This window comes from Haplochromis burtoni, unplaced genomic scaffold, assembly GCF_018398535.1.
Source record: "Haplochromis burtoni strain Fernald_Lab_line unplaced genomic scaffold, NCSU_Asbu1 Contig_50, whole genome shotgun sequence".
Taxonomy (NCBI): domain Eukaryota; kingdom Metazoa; phylum Chordata; class Actinopteri; order Cichliformes; family Cichlidae; genus Haplochromis; species Haplochromis burtoni.
This window is the reverse complement of record NW_024582411.1, coordinates 100892-125820: the sequence shown is the minus strand read 5'-3', so window position 1 is coordinate 125820 and position 24929 is coordinate 100892. Positions and strand designations below refer to the sequence as shown.

At 38.8% G+C, this 24929-nt stretch overlaps 1 protein-coding gene across 1 annotated transcript in view; it reads left to right on the top strand.

Annotated features, from left to right (window-relative positions):
* Window positions 1–10776: 10776 nt before the first annotated feature.
* Window positions 10777–24929, top strand: part of znf280d (zinc finger protein 280D) — a gene marked incomplete in the record, with an annotated part of 25371 nt that continues 11218 nt past the window's right edge. Inside the window, 16 exon segments of the mRNA XM_014335932.2 lie at window positions 10777–10933; window positions 13990–14114; window positions 15202–15410; window positions 15513–15612; window positions 15734–15955; window positions 16492–16566; window positions 16668–16774; window positions 16931–17118; window positions 20363–20520; window positions 20613–20713; window positions 20804–20950; window positions 21386–21520; window positions 21608–21837; window positions 23102–23242; window positions 23354–23422; window positions 23506–23621. Coding sequence (XP_014191418.2) covers window positions 13997–14114; window positions 15202–15410; window positions 15513–15612; window positions 15734–15955; window positions 16492–16566; window positions 16668–16774; window positions 16931–17118; window positions 20363–20520; window positions 20613–20713; window positions 20804–20950; window positions 21386–21520; window positions 21608–21837; window positions 23102–23242; window positions 23354–23422; window positions 23506–23621 — 2116 coding nt within the window.

Genomic DNA, 24929 nt, shown 5'->3' with positions numbered 1-24929 from the left:
AAAGCCATGTGTGAACCTCATGAGGAGCAAAGAGGGGTGTGCATCACCAGGGCTTTCCCCTCCCATCTTATCCAGATGTTTTATTGAATGGGGCCTGTTCCACCTAAACTTCAGCTTCAGTAAACTTTGTCCCAGAACCACCCACACACTTCTGGCACTGTTCTCACTGATTCATGTAAAAAACTAAATAGACATGAGAGGCTGGGAAAGGAGGCCCACCAGGATATGGGAGGACAAATGTTTATTCCTTTGTTGCTGTGATTGTGCAGACTCCCTTTGGCTACGTTCCGCACTGATATCTTGTGTTGCAAATTAAAATTAATATCTAGTCTTTATATCAGTGTTTATAATTTAAGTTTTAAGACTGTTTATTTGTTCTAGGGAAATAAAAACAGAGATACAAACTTCTCTTTAGACAGTAATCTGGCTGCTTCTTTTCTTTGAGAGATGTGAGTGGTCGTGTGTGGCATGACTTGCTGTGACACATAAAAGCTCAGTGTTGGTGCTGTGGGTTTCTAATTTCTACTCATTCTTATAAGAGGTTTTAAATGTGTGGGAAGGAGAGAAGCAGTCGACCTCCAAAGCAAGCTCATTTAAAAGCCACACACATAGGTGTGTTTTTTCTATATAGCACACGTGATGCACCGTAGCGCATACAATGTAAATATGTAAGTTTTAGTGCATCATCTGAGCAGTACTGCTTTAGATTAGGTCATAACATTGCAGCTGCAATAGCATGCACAAGTTTTTTTAGATTGTAGAGCGTAGAGAGCTACCATCAGGGAAAAGAAGAGCAATGGAACAGATGTCATGGCTCTGTAGAGCCCTGATCCCAACATCATAAAGTTAAGCTAAGATTAAGATGCTGACAGCCAGTTTCCCAGATATAGATTAAGTCTAGTCCTAAACTCAAAGAAAATGTCAGTGAAGTTCTTTGGAAAGAATGTGTGCAGGTGCAGGCTCGAGGTCTTCATTTTTTCTGTCAAATCAGCCTCATTTTAGTCGTGGTGCCTAAAACATTTGCGCTGAACTGTTTAAGGGTGCATCCCAGCAAACAAAAACATCTCAATACTGCTGCATGTGAACACTGGTGAAGGCTGCACATTTATTCTGAAGTCACATCTGGCACCAGCTTAGACAGGGTGACTTATGGGGTGCAGTGTAATGATAAATATTAGAGGCTTCACATTCTTCATCACTCGCTAACAAGTGGCCGACAACAAGCTGACCCCCCGTGTTCACTGGATCGCTTTGATAAAGAGAAAGACCCGTATTTTTGCTCATTTCTAATCAGCACTAAACCTGTACCGTGGATTCCCTCGTCTCTCACTCTGAGACAGATTTTGACAAACCGCAATATGAATGTAAAGCCTGCGACACAACGATCTTAAAATGATAAAACACAGTCACTGATGTGACAGCAGGGCAGTTATTATTCTTATTAAACACAGGTATTACAAGCTAATTAACAAAAATATGTCAAGTCATTACATGTTTAGACCAAGTGAACCATTTGTTACATCTGGCACAGGCTGCTGATCATTACACGGGTACAGGGCTGAGTTTTTTTATGAAGCCCCCCTGAATTAATTTGAGAACATCCACACTGTGTCAGTCACCTGCTTCACTGCCATTCATTTTCTACTCAGTTACCCCATTAAAGTAGGTAGATTTATTGATAAGCAATTGGACATAAAGGATCCAAGCAAACAGAGCACAATGAACTCAGAAGATTGTAGACGAGAGATGATTTCCACATTGTGTAACTGAACATAGTGCCTTATATGATTTATTACCACCCGAAACACCGCTGAACCTACTTAATGATGGAAACTGCAGGGCTAAATTATCAACTTGTTGAAAAAAAATACTTTATTTGGATATAAATGTATATTGAAGTAAAACCAAAATGTCTAGAAAACATGAGTTAAAAACATGAGTTAAAAACATGAGTTAAAAACATGTTTTCTCATTGAGGATCCACTGAGAGCGCTCCTACCTTACATTATTAATTGCAGGCTGCCACCTGTTGGACAAACACAGATCACCCTGAACTTCCGATACAATTTTATTTATAAAGCACATTTAAAACAACATTTACCAAAGTGCTGTACTTTAACACAGACACCACAGACGCATGCACAGATACAATAACAATCAAAAAATAAAATGTCTGAAATGCTGTCATTTTGTTAAAATGTAAAGTGTTACATTTTAACCGGGCAAGTAAAATGTACTTGATTGGTGCACATTCAGTTTATACCAAGGATATTTTTCTTAATGATTAATTATTGACATAAATAAACAAATTATTGTTCTTTGTTTATTGAAGGCAAAGAATCACAGTTTTGAGAGCAGCCACACAATAATAAACATAGCTAAAAGCCTAAATATCTACAACTCTCGCTCAGGGTTCAAGCCAAGCAATGAAACTGAGGCGTACTTTACAAATCTGCAAGAAGGGGGAAGTGGAACTCAATCCACAGTTTACAGGGCTCGTCCTGAGAAAGTTCAGTCCCTTTGATTCTTCAGTCTAGTCTTCAGGACAGAGGGGAGTTACTGGTTAGCAGATGTCAGTGACCTCTAATGAACATAAGGTGTTGAGAGGTCAGAAGGCTTTAAAAACATGCAATAAAATCATGAAGGCAAGAGTGAAGGCAGGCCAGGAAAGGGGCGATACGCTCCAAGTTACAGGTTCTAGTAAGCAGGCAAGCAGCAGCATTTTGACCCTATTCGAGGAGTGAAAGTTAGCATGACTCACACAAACATAAAGGGCATTACAGTAGTCAAGGGGAATTGCAATAAAACCATGTATAACATTCTCAAAATTACAATAAGAGTAGAAGGACTTGACCTTAGAAAGATGCCTCATTTGCTAAAAACCTTAATACAGAATTAATCTGTTTATTTTCACACCGAGGTTATTTTTGAGCACTACTAGGTCATGACCTCAGTCCTGCTTTTCATTAAAGCTTAAAATAATTTAAGGGCATCCAGGCTATGATGTCACCGCCTATAACCTAAGTACCTCACCCAACAGGAGAAAGGTTCACAAGATAAGGTGATAAAATAATGCTTTGTTTTTAATTTCAAATATGTCGCAACCATTTAAAGCAAACATCAAATAAGTTAAAAGAATTTACCATTATCGTTATAGAGATATTTCAGGCATTGTGAGCAAACGTGCTCATATGGCATTTTTGTGCCATCTTAAACACATAGTGCATGTACACGAGGGTACGATATATCACAGGGCTCTTGCTAGTGTTGGGTCAGTGTAACAATAAAACTCAAAGGAAGGAGAAATCCCTCCAATTCCTTCCTACATGATCTGACCTAGCTGAGGCAAATGCATGCCTGTTTATCTGAACACATCGTAGAAGCATGTTAGAGGCTGATGTCACTGTTTTGCTATGTGCTACTGCCAGAAAAACCCCACCCCTGTTCTCTGCTGTCCCCATTTTGTTGGTTTTGAAAACACGAGGGCACACATGAGAAGACAAACTAACCTTCTAGCTTTACTGAGGCCAGAAGACAGTCACTGAACAAGCTTGTGTCAAGCTAATTGGCAGGTTCAGAGGAAAGGATTTGTTATCATCGTGGGTATCTGATCAGAATGAAAGAGAATACAGCTATCAACACTAAAAGGCAAACAAAAACACTATTAGGCTTCAAGTCTTTAACTTAAAACTTAGTTAAGGATAAATAAAGTTATTAGTTAAACCAACTTAATCTGTAGAAGTGGAAAGAGTGGGAAAGAGCCGAGTTCCTAAATAATGGAAATGGATGTGTGTTTATACAGTATTATTGTCTTTGACTTGAGTGTTGAGTATGAGGGGTTATGGATTTCTGTGTTTTAGTTTTTTGTTTTTCACGATTGTTCTTTTCCTTTAGCATTTATTACATCCTCTGCATATCCACTAGTTCATGTTCCTAGGTTATATTGTAGTCGAGTCCATGTGCCTTGGTTATGTAATATTTATTTGTCATCTTTTGCGATCCCTTTCCGTTTCCCCATTTATGTCGCTGTTTCTGTCTGGTCTCTCTGTACAGTCTCCATGGTTTCATCCAAGTCTCCATCTTGATGTTTGGCGTTCTCATGTTTTGATTACTCCCCGTTTTATTTTGATTGTCCCTCGTCTCTTGTGCACTGTGTTAAGTCTTCTTCCTTTGTCTTGTTTTACTCCAATTAGTTTCAGCTGTGTTCCCATCTGTCCAATAATCTGGTTGGTGTGTATGTATTGTCTGAGTGTCCCTCTGACCTTTGTTACTTCTTCCGTCGTGCCTTGTGCTCTCTCATCTTGCTTCATGTTTAATGAGGTTGAATCTTTCCATCTTTAATTGAACCTGCACAGCATTTCTATTCCTTGTCCCCTATCCCAAATATCCCAATCTGTGGTCTACAGAGTGGTCAGCGCTGTGAGGTCTACGCAAGTCTTCTTCTACTCTATACAACAGACCTGAAGAGATGCAGAAAATGGTTAAAGCTCATTCACGACCTCAAATGTGATGAAAGGTGGTATTTCATAATTTCCCCACTTGAACTATTCCCTTTAAAATTCTCAAGACTATTTTGATATTGCCTTCCTTATTTGGGAGAGCAAGAACACCCGAACACGTTGAGTCAGAAGGTGGCACGTGCATGTGGGATGCTAAGGTAAATAAATGCATTTAGAGGCTTCAGAAATTGTAAAATAAATAAATACAAAAAAGGATTGTGTGCTATGATTGGTGCAAACCAGTTATCAATACTTCAGACCCTGAAAAAGTCAGTTTTCAAAGAAAATTTTTATGAATATGTATGAAGAAGTTAAGGATTGTCACCCGTATTCTACTCATTCACTTTCAGAAAAGTTCATGTTAATTTAAGCAACTTTTGAATTTCTACCTTGTCAAGTTTAATAGTGTAAAAGTTCAGAGAGAGAGCTGAATACCAGCAAGCATTCTCCAAATACCTCCAGTGATTAGTCCTGTTAAACGATCTTGCAGGTTTTGTGAACTGCTGTGGAAGATGTTTAACATGATGACATCATAGCTGACATCATAGCTGACATTATAGCCAAAGAGCCAGATGAGTATTGGAGGGGGATAAAAGAATATGTTTTAATAGTTTTTATTGCACCAGTCCTTAAGGCACATCACACTGTAAGGTAAATCCTCAGCAGTTTTTTCACTTCCTACACTATTTATCATTCAGAAAATAATTGTATTAAACATACCTTTCTAACCTACTGCCCTGAATGAGCCTGATAATTCAGGTTAAGCTTTAAATATACTAAGAGTCATTAAAAGCTTAATAAGTACTCCGGTAACATTTTTCATACGCAAAAATAAATATAACAGAATTATTAAGTAATGAAAAAGGGTTTAAAAGCTTTTTTTCACGTGAGTAGTCTTGCAAGACCAAGTTGTCAGGTCTATATGGTGCTATGCTAATCCTAACCTTAATGCCACAGGCAAGCAGGGATCACGTGACTGGCATGCTGACTTACAATGAATGCTGCTGTGTGTGTGTGTGTGTGTGATGTGATTGATATCCATGCTTGTAACTGCTACATTTAAACTTAACCTGAATTAGACTTCTTAGACCAGAGTTCTCCTGGGCAGTGGGTCTCAAAAATGAAAAATATTGAAAGAAGGTAGGTCAACAAAAGCTTTTTCAAAGGAATATATCTTGAAAAGTGAAGCTAAAACCTCAGAGAGAGGACTATGTTTTTCCAAACTATGAACCATTCAATTTTGAGGCAAACTGGGGACCCACATTGATTTAGGATGGAGTGACCCACAGGCCCATGAATGCCACCTCTGGGAGACGTTTCCTGGAATCATCCTTCTTACAACTCTTTCCATTCCTTGTTTTTTGGAGGCACCTTTACACACTTCTTAAAATAGGCTGAACATCTGGACCTGCATTTCATGGAGGATAAAACTTGTCTTGAAGTTCAAGAGGTATGCCTGCATCTGAAACAAAGAAAATAACTGTTTTTAATTGCTTTATAAAAAACAAAAAACCCAACAACTGTACTTGAAACTCTGACTGCCTCCACTCTAAATTAATGATAATATATACAGATGCAATAGAAATGCTCTAATAATGGTATTAGGCTCAGTCTAACAGTTTAAAGTCAGCTGCCTTAATATTCAGAAATGGAAAAGTTGGCCTACTTTTTCCTTTTCTAAGTAATTTGCTTCTGGAAGGTTAGTAGTTCTAGTTCTTGTTTGTCTTTCCTGCCGGGTCATCACCAGTGTAAATTATCTGCCTCCATCTAACCCGATCCTTTGCCTTCTCCTCTGCAACAACAACCCTCTACATGTCCTCCTTCATCCATGAACATTCTCTATGGTCTTCCTCTTTTACTCCTGCCTGGCAGCGCCATCTTCACCGTCCAACATTTTCACCATCCCTCCTCTGCACATGTCTAAACCTCTGTCCCTCTGCTACACTCATTTCTAATGCTGTCCATCTTGGTTACTCACAATAAAACTCTTAAAATCTTTAACTCTGTACGATCCTGTCTGACACTCTTCACCTCCAGAACACCTTTGACGTACTCATCCACCCAGCCTCTACACCAGAGAATGGTTAGTCGTTTGCAGATCCAAATGGAGGAGGGAGAAGGTTAAGAAAGCAACGATAGACTCTAAAAAATAAAACATTAAGGCAGAATCATGAAAATAAGCAGAAACTGAAACTAAAGCTTAAACTTTTTAAAATGTGACGAACAGAAAAAACAATAACAAGTGTTACGTCCCTCTGCAGCTTCTAATCGTCTCAGTGTTTTCAGCTGGTGCTAATTGGCCACACCTAGTCAGGTGTGGATAAAAGCATACCTGAGGCAAGCTTCCCGGCAGTGCACTAGTCGTTGCCTTGGTGGCACCAGCCATTTTAGCCAACCTGGTTTTCCATTTTAGGATGAAACCTCTTCTCACCCACACTCTGTTATTCATCTCTGTTTTTATGTTGCGGCTTTTGAGCCGGGTCGTAGCACAAGCAAACAAAATATGAAATAATAGCAAGAATTCAAAGTTTATAACAGAAAACCCAAGGACTGTGACTTTACCTTACAGCATGGTAGAACAGTCAAGTCCACATCCCAACGCTCTTCACCTTGCTTCCCTTCCACCTGGTCTCCTACAGAAACAATATATCTGCCTTCCTCCTGTCCATCATATCAGCTAGCTAATTTTAAACACCCTACTCTCACCTCCGTATACCTACCTTTCCTTCTTTCTCTCTTGTTGCCTCTTCCCCATAGCCTATGTGGTTAGAAAAATACATGGAGTACACCAAAGGTGGAGGATTCTTTGTGATGTAGAAGCAAATTTTATTTTGGGTCTGCATTTTCAGAGGCAAGATATGAAGACTTATATGTACGTTTAATAATCAGAGAGGGGTTCCCTTCACCAAAGGAGTAAAAACGAGAAGGAACAACACAACGCCACCAAAATAAGAGTAGACACCAGCACAGTAGCCCTTCCCACATTCAAGGGTTGCAGAGAAAAGAGTTTTAAGAGCGATGCTGAAGTTGCCTGCTTTCCGCTTGAAAGCTAAGTTAACAAGTCAGCTCAAGTGTTGTAGCAGATATGAAGTTTAATGGGTAATTTCTCCCAAAAAAAAAAAAAAAAAGTCTTACAGCCATACAACAGTGTGGGGGAGAAAGGGACCATCAGGTTATGCCAAAGAAAAACAACAAGAAAACATAGAAGAAGAAAAAAAGTCTTAGTCCTCAGCTTACAAAATAAGCTCAAACATTACATGGGTGGCAACAACCTTCTTACCTGGTGTGTTTAACAGAAAACAGAATACATGAGGAAATGTACAGGGTCCCCCAGACTTTAGACAAACAAATGAAATGCACCAGAGCAGCCCAACACATGTGCCAAGCAACCCTAACCAAGGAGAAAAGAGCCCCTCTAGCCACAGGTGAGTTTCCTTTTATAAGGGTGTCCTCACTCCCGGTTGGTCCATTCAAAGCCTCCTCCCTCTAATTAGGTGGAGATTCCCAAAATGACACCTTGGGAAATGGCTAGCAAAAGGCAGTCTGCAGACACGTAACAGTTTTTTAAACATCTTTCATCCTGTGATGCTAGGATTCTGCGGGAGGGGTAAGAAAATAGAATTCAGTTGTTTGCAATCTCCTTACATTTGGCAGTAAGATTTTCCACAGTGTACTTTTAAAATTTTTGTAAAGTTTGTAATGAAGACCAACAAGGATCAGTTATTTATATCATTAACCTTTTCCTTGCCCCTACTAATATACTAATCACAGATGAACACAGACATTTCCCTGCTGCAGTAGTTTTACTTACTACATACTCTATTCATTATAATCAGAGACACTTTCATTCTCTGGGCTCTGTATTCTGGACAGGTGGGAGATGGATTTAACTGAGCCAGAGCAAATTTAATTGTACGTAGAATTCAGTTTTATTTATACTCTGCTAAATTACAGTATAAGTCATCAGAGGACAGCTTACAGTGCTACAGAGAGAAACTGAAGAAGTCCCTTGAGCTGTGGTGAGGGGAGAGTAAAGACTGAAATGAGGACCTTGATCTGAGAGTAGAATCTGCTGCCATGATGATAAATCTGCATCCCCTGATTTGAAAAGTGACACACAAGAGATTAGCACTGATGATCCCCAGTGGATATTGTCTACATTAAATTAAAATAAATGCTAAAAAATAAGAGGAATATAAATGTAAATGTGAACAGTTGTGTTTTCTGTCATTTCTGTCATTTCTGGATTCTCACAATGGTGGATATGAATATTAAACACGGCTGTAGTTTCAGATAACGAGGTCAGTACATGTATGAGTAATCCTTATGAGCCAAACACTTCAGTCTGTTCCAAACACTCAGATCCTGACGTTTTTTTGTTCTTGTTGTTGTTGTTGTTTCCCCAAATCTTGGCTCTGTAAAACGTCACAGAAGGCATAACCATAATATGGTCAGGATCACGGAAGCCCCTCCCAGTTGCTGATGAAAGAGGTAGCCAATCAGAAAAAAGTTTCTTTAAGGGAAAAGCATTAAAAAGGCCTTATTTCCGACGGTACATGAACAGAAGGTCTGCATCTAGACCCAGCGTGAGATAAATAAGTAACATTATAAACTGCGAGTCATGCAAAGTATCCGTATTCAGTACCTAACTGTCTGGACAGCCTCTGCCTGTTGGCTAAGATCTGATCGGCGCAGCTGTTTCAGAATGATGTAACTGGCTATAAATTGGAAAATGCGGTGTTTTATTGATCATTTGCTTTCCCTGCTGCACCTACAAGATCTGTAATCTCTCAAAGAGTCGACATGTGTCATTTTGTGTCATCACTGTATTTTATCATTTGCAGTTTTGAGCAGATGGAGATCACAGTGGATAAGAATATATTAAAGAGCTTTCTTGACTTGACTTGACTCGATAAACAGAGCGTTATTTTATGCTTTATTATGCTGTGTGCATCATGCATCACTTGATTCTATCAGCAGATCTGTTTTTAATCTAACGATCTGAAACAACTGCAGTGAGAGCTGCAGGAGCAGATGGCAGGTGTGGTGCAGTCTATGTACCATTAATTACTCAGAGGTAATTCAGGGCTTGTCAAAAAATGTTTCTTCAGGTAATAACGGGTAATCTTGTTTGTTTCTGTGAATTATTTTGATGAATAATTACTTTTCCATTACAAAACAGCTTTAAAGACAGCTTGTTATTAACCTGCAGTTAAATACACTTACAGATGTCATTAGAAGTTTGTATGCACTTATTTCTAATGCCACTAACAAGAAGTTAATAGGTCTCGGCCTTGCCAAGATAAAAGACATTGTAGAACCTTCAGCACCACCTATTAACAGATTTAAGGGAGTTTGTGTATATATTTAAGTTTGTATGTAAACTTTTGAACATATAAATTAGAGAAAATACGAGTGTGACTGTTCCTCTCCTTCCCATCACAGCAGCTGCACCATGAGCTGCAAAGTCAATAAACTGACAACTAAAGTATGTAGAATAGCATTTTTAAATGCACAACATGTCAAACCTTGCAGCAGATGGGTCACGGCAGCAGAAGACCACACCGAGTGCCACTCCTACCAGGTAAAAACAGTTAACTGAGACAGTTCACATGGGCTCACCAAAACTGCACAATAGAAGATTAGAAAAATGGTGCCTGGTCCATTGAGACTCCATTTCCACTGCGATATTCAGATGGTGTAAATAGTATGAATCCATATTGCCTTGATCAGTGGTTCAGGCTGTTGATGGTGGTGTAACCATGTGAGGGATATTTTCTTACCACACATTGGGAAACTTAGCTACAGCTGAGCATTGCTTAATCCCACAGCCTGCTTGAGTATAGTTGCTGACCATGTCCATGTACCGGTTTTTTTGACGGCTGCTTCCAGGAGGATAACACGCCAATATGGACCACAATCACTGAGGAATGTTTCCTGCACCTTGTTGACCTCATGGCACGAAGATTTAAGGGTCTTTTAATGTCATCTGACATCATTTACTGTGTATATTTTTTACTTTAGTTTTTACCTCATTAAGATATTTGTCTTGTCATGTTGCATAGGAATTTCCTAACTGGGAGACAAAGTATATGTTGTTTTATTTTAATTATCTACACATCCCTTGATTACTTAGAAATATATCTAAAAGTAATGACTGAATAAAAATGCAGACCTAAACAAATGTTTATTTAATGTGTGCAAATGTGTCTTGCTGAGCTGGTTATTCCTTTGCAGGTGGAGAGAACTGATGGCGAGACCAGGAAGCAGTACATCACTGAAAGGAAGTTCCCAGCGAGGAGCACCGGGTATTGGTCCGCACACGCCGAGCTTTTCCGCCGCCTTTGGGCAGCGATACATCCCTTGGTGTGTGTGATGTGCACCCGCTCTTTCTGAAATCCGCCGTCCTCAGCTCAAGGACTGTGCCGAAACTGGTATGTAGACACAGCTTTTCCCCTAAACTGCGAGCTGGCAGTGAAAGAGTTGTGTTTAAGCACACGTCCTACCGGTGCAGGCTTTGTCCCAGAAAATGTGTGCATGCTAACAGATTCTGGCTAATGTTATGAGGCTTTGCTCGATGACCGGTTACTCTTGCAAAATAATGATACAATGATCTGACAGTACACTGTGCCGCAGCTCTAAAATCTGATTTTGCATTTAATGCTCTAATATTGTGGCAGACTGCAGCGGCCGAAGAGCAGGAGCAGCACTAGAAAACTGGACCTTAGCATTAGCTCTGCCGCTAGTGAAAAGAGACATTAACGTCAACGACATTAACGGCTCGCTATGAGGGAGCTAGGCTAACATGACGTTAGCTGTTCTGTTGTTGAATGTAGCACACAATAATGTCTTCATTTACTCTACCTGTTTTCACGTGTTTATGAAATGTGCACTGAGGTGAGCTAGCTTAAAATTAAAGACCTTTGTGCATTTGTGCATGCAATTTCAGTTAGTTGTTTGTCGCTATAAAAGCGTTCAGGCCCAAATAAGTAATGCATTAAAACGCGAGGCATTAGTATGACTATTATACAATAGAAACTGAGCACAGCTACACCAGCAGGCAGTGTTGTCACAGCCTTAACGTCAATTACACAGCTTTGTAAAACCTTCAGTTTATAAAAGCTCCTTTTAGGGTCTCCACAACACAAAAAACCAAAGCACTGAGACCCAGTTTAAATCCTGTTCACCAATAATCACTGTAAATAATCAGGGGTTTGTACTGTAGGGTAAAAAAACGGTAATGGTACCCACTAATGAGATTTTTCCAGGTTGAAAATAACCTGAAGCATGTTTAAGTCATGTATTCAAAGCAAAAATAAATAAATAAAAATCTAAACAAACTGGCCAAACATTGTGCGCCATGAAGTGAAAGTGATGCCATTAGGGCTGCAGCTATTGATTATTTTCAGAATGGAGTAGTATATCGATTATTCCATCAATTAATCAAGTAATCGAATAAGAAATACTTTTGTATTATTAACGAGAAATAATAAATATCAAAAAGATTAAAAAAAAATCCACGTCTTACCTTTACTCTGTCTTCTTAGAAGGCTTTCTAAAATAGGAGGCAAGTTTTAATGCAGCTGAAAAAAGACATGATGTTGCAGATGTTAATTCATATTATTAATTAAATCTGTGTCTGACCTAACAACCCTCAGGTCAGTGGCTCAGAGTTTAATGGCCCTTTTACATTTTAATTGGCTTGTGAAGAAAGCTTTTATTTTTAAACATTAATGCAATTTAATGAATAAAATATTTTATATTATTTCACTTTTAGTCTGAAAAATGTTATGAAAGCCTTGGAATAAGTATGGTCTCGTGCACCCCATACCCCCCTTTAGACTCACCCCTGTTTGCTGCAGGTATTGCTTCCATGTAAAAAAAAAAAGCTGTATAATTTAACCAGTCTTGTATCAGACTAACTAACTCACTAAGTTAACAGTTTATCTGCATATTTTAATACTTCTGGAGATTTATTGTAGAAATAAACGGCGGTGGATGGATAAGCTACAAAGTTTGCTTTTCTTCACGTCCGGTGTCAAATGACTAATTACATACTGTATAATATTTAGGTACCTGTGTTTATGCGCCAGTGGCTGGTTCAAATTATGGCATCGGCCCCTTATTGTGGCACCCTCAGATGCAATGAAATGCCATGCAATTTGAGGGCTGGATCAAATTGTGGCATCAGCCTCTAACTGTGGCACCCATGGTGGAGGCTTACCATGTCATTTAGGGGTGATGCCATGGCTGCTTAGACTAATACCTCAATCTGTTGCGGCGTTTGGGGTGATGCTGTAGCATATGGAGATGATTCCGTGGCATTTTGGGGTGGTGCCGCACACTGCCAAGGCATTTGGAGAGGATAAGTCAGAATTGTTTAAAACCAAACCAGATGAAGTCATTTGTCTGAACTATGTTATTTTCTTTGATTCGTGATTTGGGTGTTTTCTTAGCTTTTTGTTTGATTGCTGTTAAACTGAAGTATTGAGCTAGTTTGTTGATCAGGTCCTTACGAAAGAGGATTAGGGCCACTGGGGGGGGAGTGGGCATGTCTTTTTTTTTTTTTTTCCTTCTTTTCCTGAATTCGGTGAAAAAAGTTAGAATTCTGACTTTTCTGACTCATTCCAAACCATGGCCAACCTAAAAACATTTCCAGACAACCACTATACATTGTGACATTCCAGTATTTCAAAAAAGCCACAGTAAAGACATTATTAAAAAAAACAAAAACACACAACCACACAGCTGTGGCAGCTCAGCTGTTTGGACGAGGTATGTAATGGCACAGTCTCAAAAACCCGGGATAGGTCGTGGCATCACCCTTAAAACGCTGTGGCATAACCCCAAGATGCCATGTCAAATGGTAGCATCTGAGTATACCACCAGTTTATAATCAATTTCTAATCTAAATTCAAGGAAATCCGTTTGAATACACAAAGTCTCTTCTTATTAAGTTTAAGAAATCTAGCTACTTAACATGTTGAGTAATCGATTATCAGTTCTACTAAAAGCAGCCCCACTCCAGCTAGTAAAGCCCTCATCAGGGGTCATTTATTTTATGCTCAGCTTGTTTATTCTTGTAGAACCGAGTGCTGACCAGCTGTATGCCAAATGCAGATTTTGCAGTTTTTTGGTGCAGACTCAGGCACCGGATGCTCAGATTGCACACCTGAATCGAATTTCTCCCAGTAACCCGTTTTCCATGCATTTGCTGCAGCAATTCTTATCGTTACTTTTTTAATAGGCATAATCAGAAAAAGTAATCACAGGTAAAGATCAAATGCCTGTTTCGACAGTTTATCGTGAAATACTTTGGGAACACCATTTTTGTTTGTTTTTTTCTTTCAATAATTAGATCATCCAAGGATCTGTACCTAAGTGGGCCACCATCAGTGATATCTGTGTTTCTTATTTCATCTCAAAGTGGCTGATGGGAGATACGTGTGTTGTTTGCTGAAGCAGTAACTTTAATGTTTTTCTGTTGTAGGTCCACAATGTCTGAACTTTTTATGGAGTGTGTAGAGGAGGAGCTGGAGCCGTGGCAGAAACAAGTTCCTGAAGTTCACTTGATAGAAGATGATGACGATGAGCCCATCTTTGTTGGAGTGCTCTGTATGTTACACCACATTTTTAGAAATATAAAAACGTCTTATTTTATTGTTAAAACTTTAATGGCACCAATGAATGTATGATAATACAAAAACAGACTGGATTCCTCCACCAAAGCTGAAATTTACCTGGAGAGCTTCCCTGTGCCCAGATCCAGATTAGTTTGTTAAATATTCGGGAACATCCACACAGTATCGCCCAGTTCTTAATATGCACTTGTAAATATAGGATAACTAAATGTCCACTTTTAACCATTTGGAGACAGGATAAAAGTCCTTTCAAAGAAATTTCTGGCACCAGATCAAATATTGTCTCTGACATGTAGAGCTGTTTGTCCTGCTAGATTGTTTTAGTTTACTCTATAGTACTCATTTATGCCATCAGGCATACAAGATTCAGTTTTTTTAAATAATTGGGTCGTGTTTTCTGGAAGGAGGCAGTGACAATGTCTGTAAATTTTTGGCTCAGTACGCCACCCTGTACACCATCTAGTGAAGTTATGAGGAAGTAAATGTGTCATTGACAAAGCCTACAATGGGGAAAAAAAGCTGTCACGAATAGATGCAGTTCTTTGACTCGTGATCTGAAGCATATCACATCATCTGTCAAACATGATGGTGGTAATGTTATGGCTGCCACGTATGACTGCCAGTAGAACTGAGTCGATGGGGTTTGTTGATGATGTTACTGCAGATTGAAGTAGCAGGATAAATTGTTGAACTGTGTACAGGGTTATACTCTCTGCTCAGATTCACCCACATACTGCGGAACTGATTGGATAGTGCATTATAAACTGTAGGCAGAGAAACCCACAAACTGCAAGTTGTACCAAACACAGTTCGGATGTATAAATGTCCCTATATTGTCCCAGCATCCAGAGGAGAAATAGTGTACATTTAATTTTCTGTAACTCGCTATTTTTAGTCAATTGCAGCTCATTACAGAAGTTTTTTTTCTAGGGTTTTTACTTGTTGTCCAGCAAGTTGCACATATTGCCTGCTAAAATTCTAAGTTTTCAATGCTTTGACTTTGTTTCTGGTTGTTGTTGTTGTTGAATTGCCTATTTTTGCCCCCCTTAATGTTCTCACAGCGAATAACCAGAAGGATGGAAAGCCTTCTAACCCTCCGACTCCTCAAAGGAAAAGTGCAGCAAAACAAGAAGTAAAGTGCCCCCCTCCTCAGCCTGCTGTGGTCCCCTCACCAATAGTGCTGCCATTGAATATACCTGGGAAAACAAAGAGTATTGTACCAACCAGTCTGACAACAGTAACTCCACAGCCTGTTATTGTCAATAATCAGGTATTTTTGCATTTAAGTGTTTCTAAATACCAAAAAACTAAATGATAAGAGCAGGCAGAAGGAACAGAAGCTGATAAGGGTGATTTTTGTTTGTTTTTTCAGGGCTTTATTGTCACTTCTCCACAGTTAACAAATAGCAGTGACTTTATTGCCTCTTTTGGGGCCGCGTATCCCCCAAGACCATCAATTACAATCATTCCAGGTAAATCTCAGTTTAATATAGTAATCCTTTTGTGAGTAAATCTTCATTGCATTACATTTTGTTTGTTTATTTTCTTTAGTTTGAGTCTTGCAATGCCAAGTGCGTATCCTGTTGCTTACAGCTGGTCAGCAGCAGATTTTTCAGCAGGTCTCTCCAGCCACAGTCATACCTGGCGCTGTCCACAGGCCACAGGTGCAACAAATTAGCAACAATGTTGTGACACTGTCAAATGTCCAGAGTCCTGCTGTATACTCAACACAGCCTAGTCAGCTTCAACCAAACAGATCCACCTCACAACCTCTTCAGACCTTTTCTATGTCTGCAAAGGACACCAATAGCAGAGGTAAGGCTCTAAAAGTTAGCTATTTTGCTTTTCCTGATTTTTTTTCTGCCACGTGTACATGTTTTGTAGTGGTGGTTCCTCATATTAAGTTTCAGATAATGAGGTCTGTATTTGTGCAAATAGTCTTTATTAGTCAAAAGCTCTAGCTCACACCTTAATGAAGAGCAGTGAAATAGAAAAAAGTCAACTTTAAGGGGGGAGGAGGTTAAAATGAATTGGTTCAGAAAGCGCAGGAATTGTTGGATTATTTTGATCTATGAATCATGTGAAGCTACTCTTGTAGAACTTAGAACATATAACTTTTATTGTCAGTATACAGTTGCTTGCACAGTGAAATTAAGTAGCAAGACCACAAAGATGAAAAAGTAAAGAAAACAATATACCTCTTCACAACCTCTTGCTGTGTATACCTCTAGTGTATGTTTATTGTAGAGTCTAGGGATAAAAATGTGGAACTGTGACAAAAAAAAAACTGTGTTTTTAGCCTCAGGCAGCTCAATTATCTCAATTGTCAATTGTTTTACATTTCGGTACAGATCAGAGCTTACTGAAACGAGGACTGGCACCACAGGAAATGGACAACGTAGCAAAAAAATCAAAGCCTGACTTGTGTAAGTTTTATTGACAATTTTTTTCTTTTAAACTCAAAAAGATTCTAATCCAAGTTCCTGCTGTATTTTATTAAGTTTAACCTTCAGTTCCTTTTCTGTAGCACCACAAAAAGTAGTCATCAGAGTGGAAAATGGCATGGTAAAGAGAAAGTGTCCCAATTGTCAAGAAGAAATTCTCACAGAGGAAGCTCTAAAATATCACATGATGGTGAGTAAAACTCTGGTAAGAATATGTTATTGTCAAATGGGATTATATGAAATAATTATATAAAATAATGTTTTTAAAAGCCCGTCAGTTTTAGCAAACAATCATTCGTGTGTTGGTTTCCATGAAACATTAATATGTTTAATCCGTTTATGTCAGAACTGCCGTGCCAACGGAGGAAGCACAGCTCCAGCGGCCCTGAACACGAACTCAAACAAGCGCATCATGCTGGTCGCAGATTTCTATTACGGTAACTTTGAGGGAGACGTGCAAAAGAAGGAGGCACAGAAGACCAACACCACCTTTAAGTGCCAGAGCTGCTTAAAAGTTCTCAAGAATAATATCAGGTAGGAAAATTAGCTTTCATTCTTAAGTAGATAGCCATAATTTTTCTTTATGAATTGTCATTTTTCCCACAAAGAGTGCAGACTTCTTGCTGATTTCAGCATTTTGCCTTTGTAAGTTTGAATTATTTACATTATTTTATTGGTTCCTATTGGCTGGCACCACATGTAAAACAACAGGACGCAAATACACAGTAATTAAAGCATAATGAATGGTGCACATCCATAAATGTCAGCAATGACTTCGGCCACTTGCGCAAGTTACATGAAAAGCTCTAAAAAAAATTCCCCAAAAGTCTAAATCAGACCTCACTCCTTGATTGGTACATATGCCACTATATTAATATGCATAATATCCTCCTGAGAACTGAGGAAATTGATTTTATGATTTCCTGCCTCTTTCGAGCTCAAAGAAGCCACCCAAACATATGAGATATCATTGAAAAGGCCAGCATGTCCTCTGTGAGCACATCGGCACCTAGTAAGGGTAGCTCAAACAAGTCAAAAGATATAGAAAGAAAACAAATGTCCAAAATAGAAGAAAAAATGAATAGGCTGGGTCTCAGGAGGATATAATGTACTATATATTTACAAATATTGGTTTGTTTTTGTGTGTGTTTTTCTTGTCACTAAATAGAAATTAACCAGCATATATTTGCTCCAAATATCCATTAGATTGGGTCGTCGTGTTATTGTTTTATAGTAGTAATTGGGCTTCCTGCTTTAAGGAAGTCTGAGCAGCTCGGCTTACAGGTGGCTGCTCACCTCATAACCAGGCTAATCGCTTTCTGCTGGGGAACATCTGATTGTATTACAGTAATAAATAGGCAGGTTGGTCTAGTAGTAATTATTCAACTTTAGTATTCTGTTTTGCACAGTAATAGGAAGGCGTACGGATACTGATCTAAACTCCAATGATATTGTTAATTTGTGGGAATTATATTTTGAAATCAACATTCCCTTCATGAAGGGGAGTAAAGGCAAAACCATCTGCCTTTTGCAACTCTAACATGGATTTGAATAAAGTATTAGTGAATATTTATGGTGTTTATAGACAGTGCTGTAGTGTTTGACTTGTTTTGTCTACACATATAATGTTCAAAAACCAAACTAAGTTTTCAAGGACTTTGTGTCTAGTGCCAATAAAACAAAAGAGAGGATGGGGAGGGAGGTTATCTGCCTCTGCCCTAACTGCAGCTTTTGTCTCAGATGGATGACAGTATCTGACCATTTTCCCTCATGGGCGTAGAGATGAAAAATGACTGCTAGTTTAGGTGGCGTAAGAAGTGCTCCTTTGATTAAATAACTTTGCTTCAGAACAGTGGGGCAAAAAAAGCTTCTGTAAGCTGCTTTTAATGGGAGAACACATGTGTACTGCAACCACACTCTCACAGCGGAGGTCAGAGATCAGCCACATAAAAATTTCTATTAGGGGAGCTGAGGTAGCAGAATGTGCAGGCTGAAAAATGGGCCATGCCTCGTCAGGGCAGCAGTGGCAGGTAGCTGAGGAGGTGCTCAGTGCAGCCGTGGGGCACTGTATCATTAAGCAAAACAAAAATCTTTGTGTAATTGCTGATATTATAGCAGCCATTATACATGCTTAGAAAGTGAAGCGTGAGCAGAGCGCTTCATTCATCTTAAAAACCTTTGGGACCTGGATCCGGTGCATGTACACAGGCCATGAATATTTAATTTTCCCCCCACAAAGCTAAAGTTGATGCTGTTTTAGTGCACCTATTTTCTCTTTAAAGATAAATCGTGATCAAATTTGTTCAAGTCCGCACTTGTGTATTTATTTATTCAACCTTGAGCTGTTTGTGCTGACCAAACGCAAACATTTTTATGATGAATGAATGGAAGGGCTGTGTGGAAAATACACTTAAATGTAAAGTAATAGCTCACCTAATAGTTTCTGGCTTATAAATTAATTCTTTAATGTAGCAGCTTTGAAAATGTAGGGCTTAGACAACCAGCAGTATACAGATGTGGAGTAAGTTCAGTTAGCATGCACTGTAGCTGATCTCAACAGGTTTAAGCTGATCTTTAACTATTCAACAAATATATAAGTGGCCTGCCAAAATTTTCAATCAGTAGTACCAACACTAATATCTTGAAAATATATTTTTGTTATGGGTTAAATTTAACCAATTTAAATACATTTAAAACAGGGTTAATAATGAGCAAAAACTGAACTGTAAAGTCAGAACACCTGTTCATCATATAAAGTATATTTGTGAACAATTATAGAAACTTCCTTTCGTTTATAACCTGAAATGAACTGTTTTTAATTAATTAAAAAAAAATGTTACTCTTAGTTTACTCACTCCACCTTTTGTTTCTTAGGATTCAGGATTCAATATTACAGGTGCAACAAATATAATAAGACATGAATGGGGGGGGAAAAAGTTGAAATTATATGAAAACATTACCGGTAGTCAAAGTATGAAAAGCAATTATTAAGATTAATTTTGCATTCCAGCAGCAGGTGGTCTGGGCTAGAATGAATAAATATGGGTAAATGCATCCATTTCATACTTTCTAAGGTTTCAATCACACAGGGCTAGAGACCAGTTGGCAACCTCCAGTAACTTGGTAACAACTGGATGATGAGTGGTTGCTTGAGGTTGCTGGCTGTTGCTAGGGGATATCAGTTGTAATGATATGATGCTACACTGAAAGCCTCATTGTGATTTCTTTGGTAATGAGCAGATTAACACGGTCACCTGTGCTTTGCACAAAAGTCATGTCTGCAAACACTCAGCAACTACTCACTGATCTGTAACAAAGATGAAAACACGATGAAAACCAGAAACGGCCGTTTGCCTTATGAGCACAGTTGTGCCTCGACGCTAAAACCAAAAGGTTTCAAAACTTTTTCGATGAAGGCGATTGCTCTTTCTAGCCTGCTTCATGCTTTTCACAGGTTCAGTTCCACTCTGCAAATAATTAGTGTTTGCAGACAAGCTAGCATCTTTTATGAGCAAGCAATGCTAGCAACCAAAGCAATCACTAAGAATACATCTTTGTGACCAACTATTTGCGAACCAGTTGGGAACACCGATTTTTCTTAGCAACCTGTTCTGAGTGGTCTCTAGGTCTTTACTGAGGCCTGAATCGTCAGTTCAAATAAACGTCAGCAGTCTGTTCTTGATAACAGTTAAAAGCTGGCTAATTGTTCAAAGGCTGCCACATGCTAACGAGTTGGTTGACATTTCCGTGCTCTGTGTGTTTCCATTCTTCACTGCAGGTTCATGAACCATATGAAACACCACTTGGAGCTGGAAAAGCAGAACAGCGAGAGCTGGGAAAGCCACACAACCTGCCACCACTGCTACCGACAGTACATGACCCCGTTCCAGCTGCAGTGCCACATCGAGAGTGCTCACAGCCCAATTGAATCCTCAAGTATAACACGATGATTCATGAAGCTCATTCTGGCTTTTTGGTTAGAAATGTATTTTCCATATCTGATTTTATTCTATTTTTTTCCCTTTTAGCCAATTGCAAGATATGTGAGCTGGCGTTTGAATCAGAGCAGGTGCTTCTGGAGCACATGAAGGGAAACCACAAACCTGGGGAAATGCCTTATGTGTGCCAGGTCTACACTCGTCTTAGGGTTACAGTTTCTTTTAATGTGTGCAGAGAATCGGTGGCCAGTACTGAATTTGTGGTTTTACTGCTTCCACAGGTTTGCAATTACAGGTCTTCCTTCTTCTCTGATTTGGAGACACATTTCAGGAGCGTCCACGAAAACACAAAAGACCTGCTGTGTCCCTTCTGTCTCAAAGTTCTTAGAACTAGTCATATATACATGCAGCACTACATGAAACATCAGGTATGAAGCTAAGTTCACGCTCAGTTTGAAAGCCTTTCAGAAACAGATGTCAGTTTTAACTGCCGCAGTGCAAAATACAGTTTAGTGAATTCAGATTTTCTCCAGGAAATTTTAAACATTTACAGGCTTGGACTTGTTTTTGGTTCCTGCCATTACCTCCAAGTTTGAATTGATTTAGGTGTCTGCCGAGCACACGAGTGTAATACATAAAAGCTTCCACAATAAAACCTGCTTCTCTTGCCCTACAAAGCAATAAATTTGGTCGAATTAGAACCAAAAAAAATTAATTGCCACTCTATTAATAGAAGTGAAATTAGTCTATTTCGTACTTGTTACACGCTTTCAGCGAATCCAAATGAAACATATCAGCTATTAGCCTCCCATAGAACCACTTATTAATCACATTTTTTTGTGTTTCTGCCCCCCCCATTTCAGAAAAAAAAGATCCATCGCTGTGGAAAATGTAGACTGAATTTTCTCACCTACAAGGAGAAAGTGGAGCACAGGACTCATGTCCACAAGACTTTTAGGAAGCCTAAAGCCCTGGAGGGCCTTCCTCCTGGTACAAAGGTCTGAGGCAGTCATAATAAGATCTGTGCTATTATGTTAAATGTTAAAGAAATATAAATTTGATCCAGTGTTGTGTTCTCACTGCAGGTGACCATTAGAGCTTCCCTCACAGGAAAGTCACCTGCACTGCCGGTGTCCCCTAAGCAACCTGGTTTTGTTGTCAGTACAGAAAGTCTGAGTGTGAATCATCCAATAAAACCTCATGTTACTGTATCTAAGTCTAAACCAACCACCTCAGAAACAGGAAAGGCAAAGATGCCTCAGAGCAAGAAGCAAAACCCTCAGTCCAAGCACAACCTGGCACTCAGGAATCTCAGGTTGGCAACTTTTTCACACAGCACTCAGGAGCAGACTCTAAAGATGTGCAGCATGTAAACATCAGTGAAGATCAATTTAGATTTCAGAGTGTTCTTTTTTTAAAACCTCACTTGGTATGATAACATTAGAACTGCCACGAAGGTTCAGCCATTTCTTCAGATCTGAAACTCGAGCTATTCAGGTCCTCTGGATTTCGCTCTTTATTTGCTTGGATTAGTTCACACTCTGGACTCTTGGCTCATTTCAGCTTCAGCTATGCTGCTTCGCACAGCCAACAGCCTGATCAATATCTCAGCAGTCCTTATTATAAAACTTTTCACAGACAAAGCCATCACAGACTTTCTTATTTCAGGATTTAATGTGACCCATGTCTACCTGTTGTAGCTCTGTGTTGTCACCAGGGGGCGGTGTCAGATGTGTAAAAAAAAACAACATCTAATGTTGGCTGTTGTTCCTCCTCTGCTTGTGGACTGCTATTCGTTTTCTTGTTAAAGACAGCTTTTTCCAACCAATCAGTTTTTGACATTTTCATGGCATCATTGCATCAATCACTCTAGTTGTAGTTGTCTCTTGTTGGATTACTTGTTCCTGCGTTCCACTGTAGGTGGTGTAAATAAATACATTTGGACTCTTTTAAACTATTGTGAAGTCGCAAACGTTGAGCCCTTAATACAATTTGAGCTGATGCAAATTTATTAAGAAGTTAAATATCAAGACCCTTTAAAATGACTGTAGTCTTTAAATAAATTAAATGTTTACACTGCAGTCTTCACTAAAGTGCAGATCATTTATCTTAATGACACAATGGGTCTTTTGCATGTGGTTAAAATTGCACCACAACCACTAACATGGAGCCCCACCTCTTGGGTATCCAAGGCAGGGTGGGAGCAAATTAATGGAGGTTATTAAAGCCCCGCAGTACACAAAATAAATGAACGTATTTCCAATTAATTTTCTGGACACTCTTCATTAGGCTGAGTAAAAATAACATTGAGTATAGCAGGATTTCTGTCTTTAAAAAAATTAATGTGTTTGTGTGATATTTGGCTAATTAGGCTCAGTAATCAACAGCGATTTGCTGGCTTCAGTCACATTATTTGGGCTTTTAAGCAGATCAGACATAAGATGATGTAGTGGTACAACAAGTCGGACTGTACAATTAGAAACCTACAGACCTCTCAGCAGACAATTAACGCATCATACTAATGAGAAATTCAAATCATCATTAACAGTATCTTAAAGTGTTACATTTTGTGTTTTCAGTGCTAGCGGAGGGATTTACACATGCATCGAATGCAACGCACACGTGGACGACTTTTTCTCTCATTTCCCAATGGTTTCCAGTTGCGGCGCATGCAAATATCGCACAAGTTGCAAAGTTTCTATCGGGAATCATATGATAAGGTCAGCAAGACCCTGATTTCCATTGATATTTGAGTGACTTTTAGCATCTGCTGACTTTTTTTATGACAAAACTTTCTTTCTTTCTTTAAAAAAAAAAAAAAAAAAAATCAGATTTCACAGCACCATCACCAAGAACAGATTTTTGAAAATGGATCACAAGAAAAATTCATTGGCCTCAAAGTAAGAGTACTTCTCAAGTTATATTTTCACTTGGCAGTAAATCTGAGTTAAAATAGTAATACAATTTCTTCTTCTGTTTTCAGGTTCACGTTGGTTTGTCTCAACTGTGACCTTCTCGTCGATGCATCACGTGGCGACCTGATGACCAAACATTTAAACGATCGGCCGAATCACGTATGCAAAGTCATAGCTGAGAAAGGTTTGTGTTTGTCTTTCACTACTGCTGGAGTCATGGCCAGTGTTTAGTTTCACACGTTGCTTGAAAAAGTTGTTTCTTGTTTTTAACCCAGCAGATATGAAAGCCAAAGATCGTGTGTGAGTAGAAACCGCTCCCAACATTTACATGTTGTGATTTGTAGTGAATCTCTGAAACACACTGAAGACCTAAAGAAAATGCACTAAATACTTAAAGGGGCACTCTTTTCAATTTATAGTTTGCTTTCATGAAGTTGAACAACTTGCAACAGACTTTAACAGATTAAAATATAGTCAAAATAGAGACATAACAGAGATTGAGATATCTGTATATCATACACCTCGATTAACCCCAGCGTCTGCAAAGGTAGAATCTCTTATATTCTGTTATTCAGTCCTGTTATACTTTATACAAAACTGAAATAACCTCACAATTACATGAATCGTGGACAATAGTAACTGACTTGCTGTGGAGAATAATTCAGGGCTGAATATGTGTCTGTGTAGATGTTATCAAAGAGGTTAGGGGAAAAAGAGGTTTGTTAGAACTTTTTACCGTCATAAACGACATCAATTCATCCAGATTTGTGAATGTGATAACTTCAGAACAAAGTGATGTAGGATCTTCAAATTGATACCACAGGTGTAGTTACTAAAACTCTCAGACAACTTTGAATCTCTTTAAACTCATAGTTAGGGTCAGAGGTCAAATTTTCTGAAACTCTTGCAAATACGATGCGATAATCTGCTAGGAGGCAGAGGGATACCACTGGCCACCATCAGCATTTTTTATTGTGTCTGCAGTATTTGGCCTGCATGTGGTCAATTTATTTGAGACAATAACCTTCAGTAACCTTACAGTGTTATAACTGGTTACATTGCAGCTTATGTAATATCCCTCTCAACTAGTTGCATCAGATGGTTGAGTTTGGTTCATTCAGACGTTTCTTCCTGTCATCAAGTACTTCCTCAAAATAGGTCTTTTGACTGCTAAATTTTATAGTTAACATTTTAATATTTACACTGGACCTTAATTTGATACATTTTGTATTTACTGTCTTTTGCTTCTGAAGTTACATTGTGTGTGAAATGGAGTCTACACACACAATCCACGCTCTCTATAGTGAATGTTTGCAGGTGCATCTTTGAGGATGGAATTAGCAGAAAGATATACGATACAAATGCATTGGATTTTTTGGATTTTTGTGAGATAGAAAAAATATGTGAAGTTTAAAATTTATAAATTACTTATTTGGAAGTGTGTGTAAGTAATTTTCAAATAATCAAAACTTGACACATGATACTCATTAAA